The 17,290-nt window shown below is 40.4% G+C and overlaps 1 protein-coding gene across 1 annotated transcript; it reads left to right on the forward strand.

Annotated features, from left to right (window-relative positions):
* Positions 1-1,884: 1,884 nt before the first annotated feature.
* rph3aa (rabphilin 3A homolog (mouse), a) lies at positions 1,885-16,932 on the forward strand. Its single transcript, XM_088282082.1, has 15 exons — positions 1,885-2,075; positions 8,644-8,790; positions 9,925-10,054; positions 10,892-10,969; positions 11,053-11,194; positions 12,185-12,382; positions 12,521-12,600; positions 12,963-13,037; positions 13,749-13,858; positions 14,055-14,181; positions 15,183-15,236; positions 15,410-15,561; positions 15,925-16,006; positions 16,447-16,543; positions 16,657-16,932. Exons 1-15 carry the CDS (start codon positions 1,885-1,887, stop codon positions 16,791-16,793), a joined length of 1,800 nt encoding a protein of 599 aa, XP_088138208.1. The 3' UTR covers positions 16,794-16,932.
* The last annotated feature ends 358 nt before the right edge of the window (positions 16,933-17,290 follow it).

Consider the following 17,290-nt stretch of genomic DNA (forward strand, 5'->3'; position numbering starts at 1 on the left):
GCAGTTCAATTCAATGACCATAATAATTAAAAAAACATGCAGCATTTTGGACTGCTCCTGTGAAGACCTGAACGTGACGCAAAGAGCGAACCCTTGTTTGTGTTAGTCCACAGACCGTCATGGCAAATGGCTGCATGTGAACTGTGCTGCGCTGAATAGCGTGATGACATCACAGCTAATTGCAGCGTTGCGAGCCAATTGGATTTGCGTTGTGTGCGTATTGTGTTGACATAATGCAAGCAGCTGCTTGGCCTCAGGCTGCGTGCACACACAAAAATAGACTGAAAAGTCTTCCCTGGTGCAAAAGTGCCGCAATGCACGCAGGCAGATATTCGTGTCAATGCACGGCAACATTTTTAAAGGATGGCAAACTACACTTGCGTGCAAAATTTACGCTCACTTTCGAGTTTTCAGCCAAGATCTAATAAAAAGGTCATTTAGGAGTATTCATTCAAATTAATATTTTGTTTTAAAAATGCCTGGTTTTGTAATTAAAGAAAATTAAATGATTTTAAAAATTATTCCAGTATATTTATCAAAATTTGTAAATGACTTAAAAGGAATGATTCCACAAATTTCACATTTTCATTTTTTATGGATTTATTTTAAATGAATAGCTCCATTCCTAAATGTTTGTATTGCATATGTTATGTATATCATTGGAAATAAATTCAAATTAACACAATTCTGTTTAAAACATTTTTAAATGATCTACTATTTGAATGTTTATATTTTTGAACATTTTCCTGACTATATAAACTGAATTATGCAGTGCTTGAATTTTGTAATTTTTTGTTTAAATCATTTACAATAAACAAATCCTATTATTTATTATTTATACATGATTTTTAAAAATATTTTATACATGATTTTTAATTAAATTCCTACTTTGATATTTTTATATAAAATTGATTTGATTCTTTTGAAAAATGAAATTTTTATATTTTATTTCTACTTATTCTGTGTTTTACATACTTTTATAATTAAGACACTATTTTTGTCATTTTTAAAAATATATATTCTTTAAAATTAATTATTCCATTTTAAATGTTCAACATCCTGTTATATATTTATTTTTACTTCTTTATTTTTGCCCCCAAAAACGCTGTTGGAAAGCTAAATTGAAGTCTATTTCCAACGTGCATATCTCATACTTGTTTTCGTGGCTAAAAACGTTACTGTTTGTATAATAAGTCAACACACCCCTGTTCCAATAATTAACCTTTCTCCACCATTAAAATGACCTTCAACCTGTACAACTCAATTGAGAAAAAAAGAAACTTTTTCATCTGGCAAGTATGTGATTGCACAAGTGTGCACACCCTCTTATTAAGTCACTCTTAGCCAATCACACTAAAACTCAGATTACATTAAAATGGCACTGTTTAAAGTGCCTCAGAATAACCCCCAAAGCTTTTCAATAATAGCCTCAAGTAAAACTATTTAATATTTACAATTTAATTTTAGTTGGATTTTTTTTTCTCCAATAAAAGACGATACGAATCTCAAAAAATGGGGTGCGATACCATTCAGGGATTTCATTTTAAGGTACGATTCTGTTCAATCAGATGGACTCACATCTTTTGAATTGAAATCGATTTTATGAATCAAATAGATTGTCATTACACCACTAATATATATATATGCATGTTTCCATCCTTGTATATACTAACCATAAATATGATAATAATATAATACAATGTCAATCAAAAGTGATGATTTTCTATCGGCCGTCATTTGATGGCCTACTTAATCGAGTGACCAGTGACTCAGTCATCCTTGGAGCCTTTCTCATGACTTGTTGACATATTTGATAAAAAAAAAAAAAAAAGTCCCATATTACTCGATAACAATGTGACATAGCGGACAGGTTGCGGGCTGAAGATGGCCGGGGGGGCGCGGCTGGGGTTCCCGTTGACGAGATGCAAGAGGACGCTCTTGCTCAAAGTGAGCGTGAGACCCAGAGGAGGAGGAGGAACAGCAAAGGGAGAACGCGAGTACGGCGCGAAGAGGCAAACACATCAGCATCAGCAGTCGGCTGAGCATCGCACTGAATGTAACCGTCACATTGACAGGTGAGCACAGCTTTCATTTCTTTTCATTGATTATGTTGTCCTCATTGGTTCAACTCAACACAATAGACGACGCATTTCCTCTACTTACACAATACCACTGGATTTTAGTAGTTTTAAGCTGTATCATAGGGAATGAATGGATGAATATATTACACAGCGGTTTGCAAAGTATCTTTATGGTGATTTTCACATATGTTGACTCATCATTTTCTTTTTTTATGATTGAGTTATTCAACTTTACCCTAAGTTGTTTTATTTTATAAAAAAAAAAATATATATTTTTTAATGTGTATGACTCATTCTAAAAGAGCCATGAGTTGGTAAAATAAACAGCTTATATTTATTACTCAATAATTGGTTAATTGAATACAACTGTAACAATCAAGGCACTAGGGAAATTTAAAAGATTATGTGAAATAAAATATTTTAAAAGACACTTAACATTGCCTGCATTCCACATGACTGAATTAATTTGTTTTTTAAAACAAAGCAAACAATTTTACATTGGGTTATCATTTATAATATTCTGACAAACATATTTAAAATTAACAGGCTAAAAGAATATTTCTTATAAAAAGGGGCTGAATATATAAGATTTTCTTTCCATGTTTCCACGTAACATAAATAAGAATTAATGATCATTTAATTATAAACTGTTTGACATATTTTGCATACACTTTTTTTTCATGATCTAATGTTTTAATAGTCCAATGGAATGATTGTTGAATTTTTGGGGGGCAGGGTGGCAGTTCTTGCTGAAAGCTGCATACACCTTGCATTACAATATGATTGTGTGCCAAATATAATATGCATAACTTACCGTTTGTTTTTGACTGAGATCATTGTGAATTAGGCACTCATCCTTTTTCATGACTTATTTCTCCACTATGATAAATAAACTTGCGTTGTCTGCCTAATTGTAGTACACGCCATTTCATTGCCAACATACAAGAGTAAGGGTATAAATTATGTTTGTCATATTAAAGTGTCTCTTATTCTCTGTTGGTTGTGATTGATCAAAACTCGATTCATTGGCCTCCTTTGTGCTAAAAAGCTTGCGCCTAGCTGTGTTTTTATCGCTACAGTTGCAGCATAATCAAGATTTTATAACCATTATGTAATATTGCCATCAATCCATGATAGACCTTTTCTAATACAGTAAGCCAGATTCCAGTATTGCTTTATGCTAAGCTACGCTAACTTTTTACAGTCGCGGTCGACGCGTTATTCATGTTATATAACATTAAAGTGCGCATGCGAGATCCATTAGTGACCTTAATGGATACACCCACTGCTTTATGATAACTAAGCAATGCTAACTTAGCACCTATAAGCTTATTAAGAATAAAAAGGAAGCATGTAACTTGTGGTCTTTATATAGCTCCTGGCAACTGAGTGGCGTTAGTAATGTTAGATAACAGAGTGCGCATATAGGGCTCTTAATATCCTCAGTTGATGAAACCATCATGTTATGCTAAGCTATGTTAGCAAAACATACACAAAGTAAAAAGCTAGCTTGTAACTGTGTTGTGTTTATGGTTCCAGTGAACTATGTGAAATAATAAAGATTGTACTGTATAGTGCAACTGCTGTTTTCTGCCTATGCTGTGTGAATTTACGTAAAATTTACTAGGAATACGCTAGCATGTAGCCCTGTTACTTTTACAGAGCCGTGCAGTCAACTGTGGCTTATTAATGTTATGTAACATCAAAGTGCACAAGCAGGGGTTTCATTAATCTCCTGAGCTGATGAAACCATTGTTTAATGCTAAACTATGCTAACTTAGTTCCCACTAAGCATACAGAATAAAAATCTCGCATGTAACTGTTTTGATTCGATAGTTCCTCTTGATGTGGCATTTGTCACGTTATGTAACGTTACAGCGTGCATGCAAGGATTCCGTCGGTGATCTCATTTGACCCGAACACTGATTGCTAAGGCTAAGCTAACGTTCAGAAAGCAAAATTGTGGTCGACTCAGTCAGCAAAGACATTCGTTGGCAAAATTTAAGCGGTAGCCACAAAGAAAATAGAGCGGGCGGAACAAAAAAGGTAGTGAGAGGAGGAGGATGCGGAAACTGCACAGTAAAAGCTGAACACTGACGATGGGGGCAAGGAGAGGATTTATTTGTTTTTGTTTTTTTTTCCCAAGAAAAGCACTTTATTGACAAAAAGACATTGCTACAAAATTGCAAAAGAAGTGGAAGTGGGGAAAGCAGAAGAAAGCTGAGGAAAAAGTGGAAGTGGAGGAGGAGGCAAAGAGGAAGCGAATGAAGAGGTGGTTGAGGAGGAAAGGACTGGGATCAATTTTCACTCTGTCGTCTTAGTTTTCCATCCAGCTGACTCGCTCGCATTGATCGTCATACTCGTTCCCATGCTCCCTACAATCCTGCTCTTGACCCCTCGCCGCACAGTGCCTTGGGTTAAGCTTCAAGGTGAGCTGAAGTGGGATTTTTGAGAGATTCCAAGTACTATGCGGGAGGACGAATGCTGTTTATCCACAACAAAAACACGAATCGATTTGGAGAGCACACGCGTGTTGCCCGCTTTAGCTCATCTTGCCTACTGAGTTATTTTTACCAATATCATTTTGAAAGCAAATGACAGCGCCAATGACACGAACCTTATGTAGTAGACCCCTTTGATGTAAAACTTCAAATTAAGCGTCCCGTTCAATTCTGACTTTCGTTCAATATTAGCTAATCAATTCTGTGTCCAAACCAGGATTTCATCAATTTCAGCGTTCGACAAATTGTTACTGTTAGCAATAACTTTGAACATGAATGTCTTATGGGTGAAATTAACATTCAAAAGGGCAATTTTACAGGTGAAAAAAAAGCTGCCCGTTTGGTTTTGGGAACAATTGCCATAGCGATAATGCTAATGCTAACGCTGACCTTCTTACGCAATAAAACCTACGGAGCAATACCTCGTATAAAATGTCCCGACCGGTGTTTTTCAATTCTGACTTGTTCTTCTCTGTTAGCCAATCAATAATCCCATGAAACTCCCATGTGTCTAATTTGGCTTTTCGAGACTCACTGGTGCTAACTTTGGGAAGGATTTATTGATTTATTTTTGCTCTTTATTGACCTTAAAAGTGATCAATAAAACAGGCAGGAAGATATCAGAAGGTCAACTCTGATGTGACTTATTTATTGTTTTACATTCAAGGACTGCACACTTTTCATAGTAGCACTTTAAATACATTTGCGCCCCCCCCAAAAAAAAAAAACATTTTATTTGTCCTTCCTTTGCTGTAATAAGGCCATTGAAGGATTAAATCATTAAATGAATTAAACGTGATGTTTAAATCTGTCGCTCGCCTACATGCATCAAGGAGGTTGGCCAGAACACACAAAAAGAAATGCTTGGATAAGCTCCTTTCACCATATTACGCTCACTCTGTGTGTGTGTGTGTGTGTGTGTTGGCCTGCAGCTCTTATTCCGCCCCTCATGAAGCTAAAATGTTTGCTTGTACTTCCATTAGTGTTGCTTTGACTGTGTTCAACAGTCAAGCATCTCCTGCCTGCTCCCACTTTTTGTTAATGCGGGATGACATCGGTTACATGATGTAGCGATGGCAGCAGCGAGGCGATGCCGCTGCGCGACAGTGGTCAGTTGATGATGTCGCATGACAGCATTCAAGAGATGATAGCTTTGGAGTGAAGATGGTGCGTTGCTGGATGACAGCAAATTAAGATGCTTGATTAAAGAAGTGAATTGCTAACGGAAACGAATTGATGATGCAAGATGAATTCAATTTCAATGCCGGATGACAGCAGCGAATTGATGATGCTCAGTGACGGCAGCTACGTGACGGCGTCACTGAAACGATAATGCAACATGATGCTGGTTAAGTGAAGATGCCGAATGACATCATTGAAGCGATTATGCAAAAATTACATCTGATAAGTGATGTCACCCTTCATGCTGAGTGTAAATTGGTGTTAGCGAAGTGTCGTGCCTTTCACCTCCTTCATTACTCTGTGCCATTTGGAAGTAATGGCCTGTAATCTCACACACACGCACACGCACACTACTGCACATGTATGAGGTCATGATTGCTCCGTATAGTGCGGGGCTATAACATGAGGGTGTAAATTACGAGACAACGACGACGCGTCCCTGGTTCACGTTGACAGGCTTTCGGGCTTTGCAATCTCGTGTTGAGAACGTGTCCACCGGAAGCGCAGTCAATGTCCATGTATGACATTGTGGATGACTGCGGTGGTGTACAAATGGTCAGAGATGGGCATTTCGTCTCAGGAACAGAACAGTCTGTCTGGCCGTCGTTGACCGACAGCTATTTTTGGGATGGAGGACGTCGGACAAGACGGTTTTAAAAATGACGGAAGTTGCTTTTTGCCCGTTCCTTTAGTCGTCCCTAACCGGGTCAAGTACCATGTGTGTAGAATTAAATTACTGGCACTCGGAACAGAAGAAAATCTTGTAAATGCTGTTGTGTTTACTGGCCCTTTAACTGAGAGTTGAACTGAGATTGCGAGAGAAAGAGAGAGAGTGGGCAAAAACGCAAGTGAGGCGGCTGTGTGAAGAAGCAATTGAGAGCCAAAATAAGCATCTTAAATTGCGCTTGATAATTAAGAAGCGTATATATGATATTTTGATATTAAATAATATTGAAAATACACCATTTATTAACATGGAGACCCGCGGCTATTCATCCAAAGCAGCTAATGTATCTACAAATCAAATTTTCTTTCTCAATTCAGCTATTGTGGCTTTTAATCAGATGTGTTTTATAATTCAGAAATTACGTTAAGTGGATGTGAAGAGGAAATGAACCATCTAATGAACTTCAAATGATGTTTATGAATTATGAAACCTCTGCCGTTAGCCTCTCGTCATGCACGGACGCATTTTTTTTTCATTCTTTTTTGGGGGAGGCTGGGAATAAATGCAAGGATGGAAGCCCTTTAAAAGGACGCATGACGATTATTTTATGAATAAGGCTGAACTGCCCTGGGTGCCACGTTACTGACAGACCGCAGATAGTGAGCGGCTGCTGCTAGCTTGCGGCTGACACGTCTTCTATTAACAACTACAAAATGTGTTCAACCTGTTTGATTTGGCAACACACATCTGCTGAACCCTTTTCGACATTTTGCTCCAAACTCCCACTTGGACATATTTTTATGTTAATGATCTTATTATTATTATTATTTGTTTTTAATCATCTTATCCTGAACGCTAATAGTTAGCTCATGAGACTATGTGGTTGCCAGGGACATAATTCATGGCCGCTCTCACATATTACTGTGAAGAATTCTCATGCTCACTTCTGAAACACTGTCACACGCTACATTTTTATTGATTTATTTTTTTGCTCACATTAGTTAATATTTTTTTCATTGGCACAGGTTAAACACGCCTGTGTGTGTATGTGTGTTCGAGAGAGAGCAGTGATTCACTGACATCTTTACCGCCAATCCCACCTTCCTCTTCAAAGCCCTCCAGGAGAACTCGCACACGCACACACACACACACACGCACACCCACCCCCGTTTGTCATTCAAAGTGACACATTGTGCACCGGGCAACCCCTGACATTTCCAGACAGGAGGAAGAAGAGGAGGAGGTGGGAAATGATGAAGGTCAACGAAAACGATAATGAACCGAGAAGTTGAAATGTTTCATGGAGCCCCGCCATGACGATGACAATGACAATGGCGTCTATGACGAAAGGACAAAGCTGGTAACTATGACCATGATAACGATGACGGTGACGATGTCATCAGTCGTCACTGTCATTATCGACGACGATGACAATAATGACATCAATGAAGATGATAAAGACAACATTGATAACGAAGACGACAACAGTTGGGGTCTCAAAAATTCTGAGTCGTCATTGATGTCTAAGACGTAAAGCAGTGGCAAGGTGGTCCTGGATTACAACGTGGTTGTTGTCAGAAAATATATATACTGCCACATGCAGTATGGTACATTATGCCCCCATACACTGCCTTTCCACAAAATTGGCCCTTTTTTTAAAAATCATTTTTATTATTTTTTTTCTTTTTTTACAGAATATCCTAATATCTCAGAACACATGAAATTAGTTCTTAACTAAAAAGAAAGTCAAAATTAAAAATAACAAAATGCAAAAATATTGCCAAAATGGCTTAAAGTGTTGAAGGACCCAAAATAAGTTTATATATATATATATATATACACACACACACGCACACGTAAAATGAAAGGGCACAAGTGTTGCGGAGTTTGTGTGTGTGTGTGTTCGTGTGGTCAGATCTTGTTAGTGTCTGTTGTGACTCAGAGCTGCTGGACATGATGGCCTTTTCACTGAACTTTGCAGTTCTGTTTCCGTGTGTGTGTGCGTGTGTGCGCGTATTTGTGTGTGCCAGTGTGTTTTCTATTGTGTGCATTTGTGTGCATGTGAGACTGATTGTGGGTATGTATACACGTGTGTTTGGATATGCATTCCCCATTGTTTGTTCGTGTGGTGTGTGTGTGCGTTTGATTATGTACTTGTGTGTTTGTTGGAGTGCGTGTGATTGATTGTGTGTGTGTGTGTTTTGTTTTTCAGGTTCAGCACCATGATGAGCAGGTGTGACGCCCCCCCTCGCCCGCCTCTGAACCCCGGCGAGGAGCTGACTGATGAGGAAAAGCAGATCATCAATGACGTGCTGGCCCGCGCCGCCAAGATGGACGCCATGGAGCAGCAACGCATACGGTGAGACCATCATCACCAACATCATTGACATCATCTATCATCCTTCCATCATTCATTTGTCTGCAATTAATTCATCCATCATGTATTCTTTCATCATTCATTCATCAATCAGTAATTCATTGATCAAATTCATTCATCTTTTTGCATCCATCATCCATGTATTCATTCATCGATCATCCATCCTTCATGAGTTGAGTAATTCATTTTTCCATGTATCACCATTACGTTAGTCTTTCATCTGTCCATCCATCCGTCATCATGCATTCATGGATTTATACATCCATCCGGGAATCATTTGTTCATTACTCATCTATTCATTCATCCATCCATCGAAGAAGCATTCATCATCATAGGTCCATCCATGCATTTAATAATAATGCATCCGATTTATATCGCACTTTTCTGGACAACCGGACACTCAAAGCGCTCCCTATGGATACAGTATTCATGTGCTCACACATTCACGCTCTGGTGGCGTTTAAGTACAGTCAAGCGTGGTTGCCAGCGTGCGCCTACAGTCCCTCCGACCATCTCCAAACATTCACAGTGGGAGAAACACTGGAGGCAACGTGGGGGACGTGTCTTGCCCAAGGACACAAAGACACATGACTCGGACAGAGCGGGATTTAAAAAAAACAAAAAACGGACCCTTCAGTTACTGGACGGCCTGCTCTTAGCACTGAGCCACGGTCACATTCATTCATTTATTTAATTATCCACTCATCGTGTGTTTCCTCAACCATCCATCATCAAGCAGAAATGAATTTACCCATTCATCATCCATCCACCCCTCACTCACTCATCTGTCCATCATCATCTTCAGTTTATTGCTCCATCATCATGCATGAATTAATTTATCCATTCATCATCCGTCATGTATTTATACATCTGTCCATCGATCACACATTCACACATCCATTCATTCACTCATCTAACATCTTCCATTTTCATACATTCATAATTAATCCATTTACCATCCATTCACGCCTCACCCAACCACCATGCACTTATTCATTTATTACCTATCCAGTAAATCATCTTTTGATTCACCTGGCATGTTGCTGATGATGTCTGTGTGTGTGCGTGTGCGTGTGTGTGTGTGGTGTTTGGTGTGTGTGCGCGTGTGTGACACAGTCTCCTGTCCGTCCATCTGGACGACGCTCGGAGGATGGCGTGCGGCGACGGACGCTCGGCCTGTCTGCTTTGTGGCGCTGCGTTCGGGGCGGACGGCGTCACGGCCGCCCTTTGTGTCCGCTGCAGGAAAGTACGAGTGGCATCAGCAAAACAGAAACGACGACAACACAAATATGGCACGCAGCTCTTCGTGTGCCTGTGTGTGTGTGTGTGAGTGTGCATGTATGTGTGTGCTCCTGGAGGGCTTTGAAGAGAAAGGTGGGATTGGCGGTAAAGATGTATGTATGTATATGTATATATATATATATATATATATATATATATATATATATATATATATATATATATATAGATATAGATATAGATATAGATATAGATATATATATATATATATATATATAGATATATATATATATATAGATATATATATATATATGAAGAATTGTTCTTAAAAGCGGAAGAAATCCCAAAATGATATTGAAGTGATATTGTATTTATTAAACTGAGTTCATTCTTAATAGAATTTTTATTTCTTGAATGACAATTTTTATTCATTCAATGGCATTTCAATTATTGTAGGGCTTTTTTATTCGATGACGTTGTCATTACTTAATGATTTTTTTTTCCTTTTTTAATAATTTTGATTGGAATTATTTGTTCATTTAAAGGGGAAGTCAACGACCAAAGTTTGTATTAGTAATTAAAATGGGGGGAAACATAACTTATTAATACCTGAATTTAAAAAAATGCAATCGAGTAATTTGATCACTTTCTTTAATGTAGACATGTTTTAATTCATTCAATAAAATACATTGAAGTGCATTCATTACTCAAGTGTTTTTTTTGTTTGTTTTTTTAGTTTTTAATTTGTGACGTAAGAAAATCTGAAGAAGAAAAAACACATTGAATCAATTCAAATGATTGACGCCATGCTGGAAGCTACTGTAGCCTTTTTTCGTGTTTGCAGCAAATGTGTCGCGATTGTGCGGCCCAAAGTGACCCGACATCATCGTGCTTGTGTTCCATCTGCAAACAACATCAAGAAGTGAGCAAGTGCACAAGCTCCGCAGGCAGAACCCGATTTTTCCACCTGGCTCAATCAGCCTTGTACTCCTTCACTCTGCTCAGGTGCAGAAGCGTTCCGGAGCTTGGTTCTTCAAGGGCGAAGCCCCCCACGTTCTTCCCAGCCCGCTGCCGCTAACCCAGTCGCCACTCTCTGGCCCGGATGCCACTGATAGATCTGTGGAGGCGCCGCCACCTCATCAGCCTGGTATGTGGTCAGTGCTAATTAATTCGAGTGCTAACCTGCTGTAGCAAAAAAAAAAATGGATGGTTCTTTTCCTCTTCGGCCCGGGGGGGACACGGCGTCCACAATTTCCCAATGCAATTTGAAATGTGGCCTCGTCAGACCACAGTACACTTTTCTACTTTGCATCAGTCCATCTTAGATGAGCTCTGGGTGTTGTTGATAAATTGCTTTTACTTTGCATAGTTGACTTTGAAGCTGCTCTTACGACTGTAGCGCCCCACTGTGTTTACTGACGTTGGGTTTCTGAAGTGTTCCTGAGCACTTGTGGTGATACATCGTTGACACGTTGATGTTGGGTTTTTGATGCAGTGCCGCCAGGTGGATATAAGGTCACAGTTCTTGGCATATTGGGTTTTGGCCTCTCCGCTTACATGCAATGATTCTTGGAACCTTTTCATGACCGTAGAACGTGGCATCCCTAAATTCCTTGCAATTGTATGTTGTCATCCAAGCAAAGCAAAGTGTTTTCCATTGATGCCCCTGCTTATTTCGCCACGTCAATGCCAAACCACATTCGGCACGTGCTGCAAGAGCGAGCGCTGGGGTTGCCTGCCTGCAGTCCAGACCTGTCTCTCAAAATGAAAATGTGTGGCTGACGCATGATGAAGCGTAAAATATGACAAACGGAGATCCCGGAGTGTTGAACAATTGAAGCTGTACATCAAGAGAGAGACAATCAGTGCCCTCAGTTCCTCAAAGTTTATTGAGTGTTGTGAAAAGAAAAGGTGACGGAAGACAGACAGTGGTGTAAACATGACCCTGTCTCAGGTAGCCTTAAAATTCTAACTTTATTATTATTTGCGAAAAACAATGAAATTGATCAGTTGGAACATTTTGCAAATCATTGCGTTCTGTTTGTATTTGTTTAACACAACTTCCAACTTCATTGGAATTGGGCTTGCCCATAGCGTACGTATGAATGCCCTTCTGTCTGTTGTTGTGCGAGTACAGAAGGACAATGTCCTCCGCCGGTGATGACGGGCGCTGCCCAAAGCAGCACAAATCCGCCGGCCGCCGCTCAGGAGGAAAAGGGAACAGCGTCTGCCGCGCGCCCAATTTCAAGCAGAATGGACCCGCCACTTAGCGCCGAAGCCCCTGCCGATGCAATGTCGCGGGAGGACGAAGAAGACGAAGACTCAGACGACGCTAGTGAGTGTGCGTTTTCTCACTTTGATTTTGAGTGTAGGTCATGAACTAGCGGCGACAAATTCCTTGGCATTTTTTGACAAACGTGGCCAGTGAAGATGATTGTGGTCTCATGTAGTCTTTTTGCTTTTCTTGTAAAAGCCACACTGGGATGTTTGGAATTCAGTTTGCTGTACGACCAAGAGCGTCACCAACTGCAGTGTTGCATCATCAAGGCCAAGGTAGCCTTTTTTTTTTTCTTTCCATCCAACCATCCATCCATTATCCGATCCGCTTCTCCTCACGAGGGTCGTTGGCGTGCTGGAGCCTATCCCGTGAGTTTTCGGGCAGGAGGCGAACCCCGGATATGCATGCGATAGTCCAATGTACTCAAGTAAAATGTCCGTCACTTTAAAATAAAAACTTCTGCTGCCTAGGCAGAATTCAAAAGCAACTAAATGTTTCGAACCTTTACATACACAAAACACAAACCTTCTTCTTGTACTTTTTTTTGTATTTCTTTCATTCAAATATGCTTTCTTTTAACTCGAGTGTATTCAATTCACCAAAGTATTTTATTCACGTGTGTTTTTCCTCATGTCAGGGCTTAAAGCCGATGGACTCCAACGGCCTGTCAGACCCTTACGTCAAGCTACACCTGCTGCCGGGCGCCAGTAAGGTAGCCGCCCAGTCTGTCACTATCGCAACTACGGAATGCTAGTTAGCTTAGTGTGTGAAGTTTATGAGGAAACAACTTGGAGAAATGCAAAAGAAGGATCACAGAAAGTGGTGACATGCGTTCGGGACAGGAGGTGGAGTTCCCCAGCATGGCCAGCAGATGGTGCTGTTTTTCTTGGCAAAATTGTTTTCTGTATGTTTTATGGCACATACGCTACTTTTGTTTTTTTGTATGTTTTTGAAGACAAACTATTTTTTGTTTGTTTTTAAGCTTCATTGGTGATTTGTGTAGTTTAGTATATGTAACGTACAAGGAAGTAACTTAGATATGTGACCAGATAATGTTGAGTGTGTATTTGGGGTAGTGCCCCATCGAGGCCATGAGCTTGTGGCGTTTCCTCAAATTTTATATTGAACACGTTTTAATTTTTTGGAACTACTTTTCAAGTAGTGTTTTTCTGACTTTCTGTGACTGTTTTGATTCTGGAGACACACTGCTTTCAGCCCGTGATTTTTGCCATTTTTTCTAAACAGGCTAGCAGCTTTCTTTTTTTTTTTTAATTCCATGAACAATTTCTGCAGATTAGCACATTTAGGTTAGATTTGCTGTGTATCATGAGCGGTGCCCCTTCACAGCAACCAGATCTGGTCAAATATGATACAGATTACAGAGTAGTGGTTCAGTTTTTGTTTTCTGTCTTCTGTGGTGCAGTCTAACAAGCTACGTACCAAGACGCTGAAGAACACTCTGAATCCGACATGGAACGAGACTCTGGTCTATCACGGCATCACCGATGATGAAATGTCTCGAAAAACCTTACGGTACGACCACATTTTCTCATGTAGGAGTTATGTTAAGTGGTCACCTGGTTGATTTATTTTTTTGTATTGTGTTTTGATTTAAAAACAAAAAAACTAAAGGCACTTTCATACCTTGAATGTGGAACAAATGAAACTCAGTAAAGGTATGGTTGCAGTTGCATTGACTGTTAACCTCGATTGCGTCTTCATCCTTTAGGCTATCGGTGAGCGATGAGGACAAGTTCGGACACAACGAATTCATCGGGGAGACGCGAGTAGCGCTCAAGAAACTCAAGTTCAACCAGAAGAAAAAATTCAACGTGTGCTTGGAGAGAGTCGTCCCGGTAGGATTTCATCACGCGCCGAACAAATATGTATTTTGAAAACGCCCAACTGCTGTGATGAGGGCTGGGGGACTCAATCTAGCAACTTGTTGCTTTATGTTTAATGGCAAGATATGGCAATATTCAATATTGGCACAAATTAAAGTTCTTTTGTCTTTTTATTTGTCGCTCTCAACAGCTCAATACATGCACACGGTCACAACCGCCAAAACATCCAGTCTCCCTTACGTCATCACTAAGCGCACACTTCCAACTGGTTGAGAATCGCTTTTTTCTAACAGATGAGCTCAAAGTAGTAATGAAGAAATGGATTGTTCACAGGAGCCAGAGTTGGTCAGTTTGTCCCTGGGGCGGAACAGTCTGGCCCTCCGGACACTAATCTCGTTGCACACTTGAGTACAATGACAATAAAGGGATTTCTATTCTATTCTATTCTATTCAATAACAGAATAAACAGGCAAACAATTTTTTTCTAACAGATGAGCTCAAAGTAGTAATGAAGAAATGGATTGTTCACAGGAGCCAGAGTTGGTCAGTTTGTCCCTGGGGCGGAACAGTCTGGCCCTCCGGACACTCATTTTTTAGGCGAAATGGGGTCAGGGAACGACAATTTTTATGAATAAGGCAGGAGGGACAAGGCCAGAAGGCGACCCAGATCGTGGCCAGAGGGCGGGGGACTGACGGGCAAAAAAGGGTCAAGTGCCCAGCTCTGACAGGAGCTTTGTGGTTCCGATGAGCAACTTTGATGTTATGTGGAATTGTGGATGTTGGGACACAGCGCCATCTGCCCCACGCATGGATGCATGCATGCTCGTTTTTTCAACCTCTCCCAGCGTGAATCTTCACTTTTAGAACACTTCTTTCGTCTTTTACCCTGCAGCAAAATGTGGCGGAGACTTTGCATTTGAACCCGAAGGCGCAGTGCCCCATCACAACCAGCAGATGGTGGTGTTTCTTTACAAAATAGCCTATCTCACTTCGTTGTAATGTTTTATTGGCAGGTGAAAAAAGTTGTCGGAGGACAATCTCGAGGAATGGCGCTCTATGAGGATGACGTAAGAAACACCCGATTGTAAAAATGTTGTGTGTGTGTGTGTTTGTGGGGGGGGGGGGGTGTTTGTGTGTATAAATAAATGAAAAACGCCCAATCTGTTTTAACCCTGCTCACAACACACCAAAGATTATGCACTGCGTGTGTGCGTGCGTGTGTGTGTGTGCGCGTGTATAGGTAGACGAGGGCGAGAACTGCGAGGAGCGAGGTCGCATCCTGGTGTCTTTGAGGTATGATAGCAAGCAGGGTCGTCTGATTGTGGGCGTTGTCCGATGTGCCCACCTCGCCGCCATGGATGCCAACGGATACTCGGACCCTTTTGTCAAAGTGTACGATAAACACACAAGCGTACACACACACACATACTGTGGACATTGTAGTACCCGTAGAAAAACACAGGCCCAACTGATAACTTCCTGTACTATTTAATTCATCCCCTCATCTTCATTTTCATTTATTCATATAAACCCTCCAACCTTTATCTTCTTGCCTTTCATCTCAATTACTTTATTCATCCTCTCACTTTCATACCCTAATTTCGAACCTTGATTCTCTAATTTTCACTGTCTCACCGAAAACCTTTCACATTCACACACTCACTGTCATCCTTTTACGTGCAATCTTCACCTTCATCCTGTCATCTGGATGCCCTTGTTACATTCACTCACTTACCTTCATGCGGTCCCATTCAGGTGTCTAAAGCCTGACATGGGAAAGAAAGGCAAGAACAAGACGCAGATCAAGAAGAAAACGCTCAATCCAGAGTTCCAGGAGGTCAGTCATGTCCTAATGAGTGAATGAATGAGCAATATTATTAAATTAGTGTATGTATAAATCAATAAGATAAGTGAGTGAATTAATGTATGAATTAATGAGTCTGTGAATGAATAAATGAGTCAAATATTGACTGTTTGAATGACTTGGTGAATTAATTCACCCGTGAGTGAGTGAGTGTGTGTATAAATGTATGAAGTACTGGGTTGGTGACTGATTGAGCTAATTAGCTAATGAAAGAGATTAAATGTATGTGTCTAAATGATTGGCTAAATGAGTGAATGAATTAGCCTGTATGAAGGAATTTGTGAATAATGATTTAATAAAGGACTGGGTGAGTGACTGAATGACTGAACAAATGGGTGTTTTGAATGCGTATGAATGTTTTTGTGAGTGAGTGAGTGAGTTAATCGTTGTCGTTCTATTCATGATGTTCCCAGGAGTTTGGTTATGAAATCAAGCACGGCGAGCTGGCCAAGAAAACTCTGGACATTTCAGTGTGGGATTATGACATGGGCAAATCCAACGATTTCATAGGTGAGCTCATAGCACGCTGTACAATGACAATAAAGGAATTTCTGATTCTGATATGTTAGCGTGTTTAGCCAACAGGCTACGCCTAGCTAACTGTCCCACGTGTTTGCGCGCAGGCGGCTGTCAGCTGGGCATCCAGGCTCAAGGCGAGTGCCTGAAACACTGGTACGAATGCCTGAAAAACAAAGACAAGAAGATTGAACGCTGGCATCTTCTGCTCAACGACAACAGCGGCGGACGCTTTGACGACTGAAAATGACACTCTGCTCACCTTCGTCCTCTCTATGCTCTCGCCTTCCCGTTGGCCTCCGCCTCACATGACGGGTTGCATCACGTGTTCATTGGTCTCGATGCATGTTGTCTTGTGACGAATAAACAATAATGCACCTGAAGATGTGTATCAATGTGCTCTCATGACGCTAAACACTCAACCAATCAGCTCAAGCTATTGCTCACCTTGTTTGAGCACCAAAGTCTGTGTTCCACAACTAATAGATGAACATACGCCACCAAACTGACTCAGGAGCGCCCACTGGACAGCAGCAGTTTCACTAATCAACAAGAAATTTGATGGACACGACTATCAGAACAGCACACATTGAAAAAGTCTTCAAAAAGTCCTGCCCAGGCAAGCTCGAAAAAATCAGCCTCTATGACACTTTTTCCATCCACTGACACGAAAACGTCTTTATCATATTATCAGACTGCATTTGTATGAGCTTAACATTGTTACATATATAGTAGGTTTAC

The sequence above is a fragment of the Idiotropiscis lumnitzeri genome, chromosome 18 (assembly GCF_059441095.1).
Source record: "Idiotropiscis lumnitzeri isolate Australia: NSW breed Sydney's pygmy pipehorse chromosome 18, RoL_Ilum_1.0, whole genome shotgun sequence".
Taxonomy (NCBI): Eukaryota; Metazoa; Chordata; class Actinopteri; order Syngnathiformes; family Syngnathidae; genus Idiotropiscis; species Idiotropiscis lumnitzeri.

Excerpts from the sequence above, each read along its gene's own strand:
- rph3aa (XM_088282082.1), top strand. The coding sequence starts at position 1,885 with ATGGCCGGGGGGGCGCGGCTGGGGTTCCCGTTGACGAGATGCAAGAGG. Across the intron at positions 8,791-9,924 it reads ATGGAGCAGCAACGCATACG|TCTCCTGTCCGTCCATCTGG; the intron begins GTGAGACCATCA and ends TGTGTGACACAG. Across the intron at positions 14,182-15,182 it reads GCTTGGAGAGAGTCGTCCCG|GTGAAAAAAGTTGTCGGAGG; the intron begins GTAGGATTTCAT and ends TTTTATTGGCAG.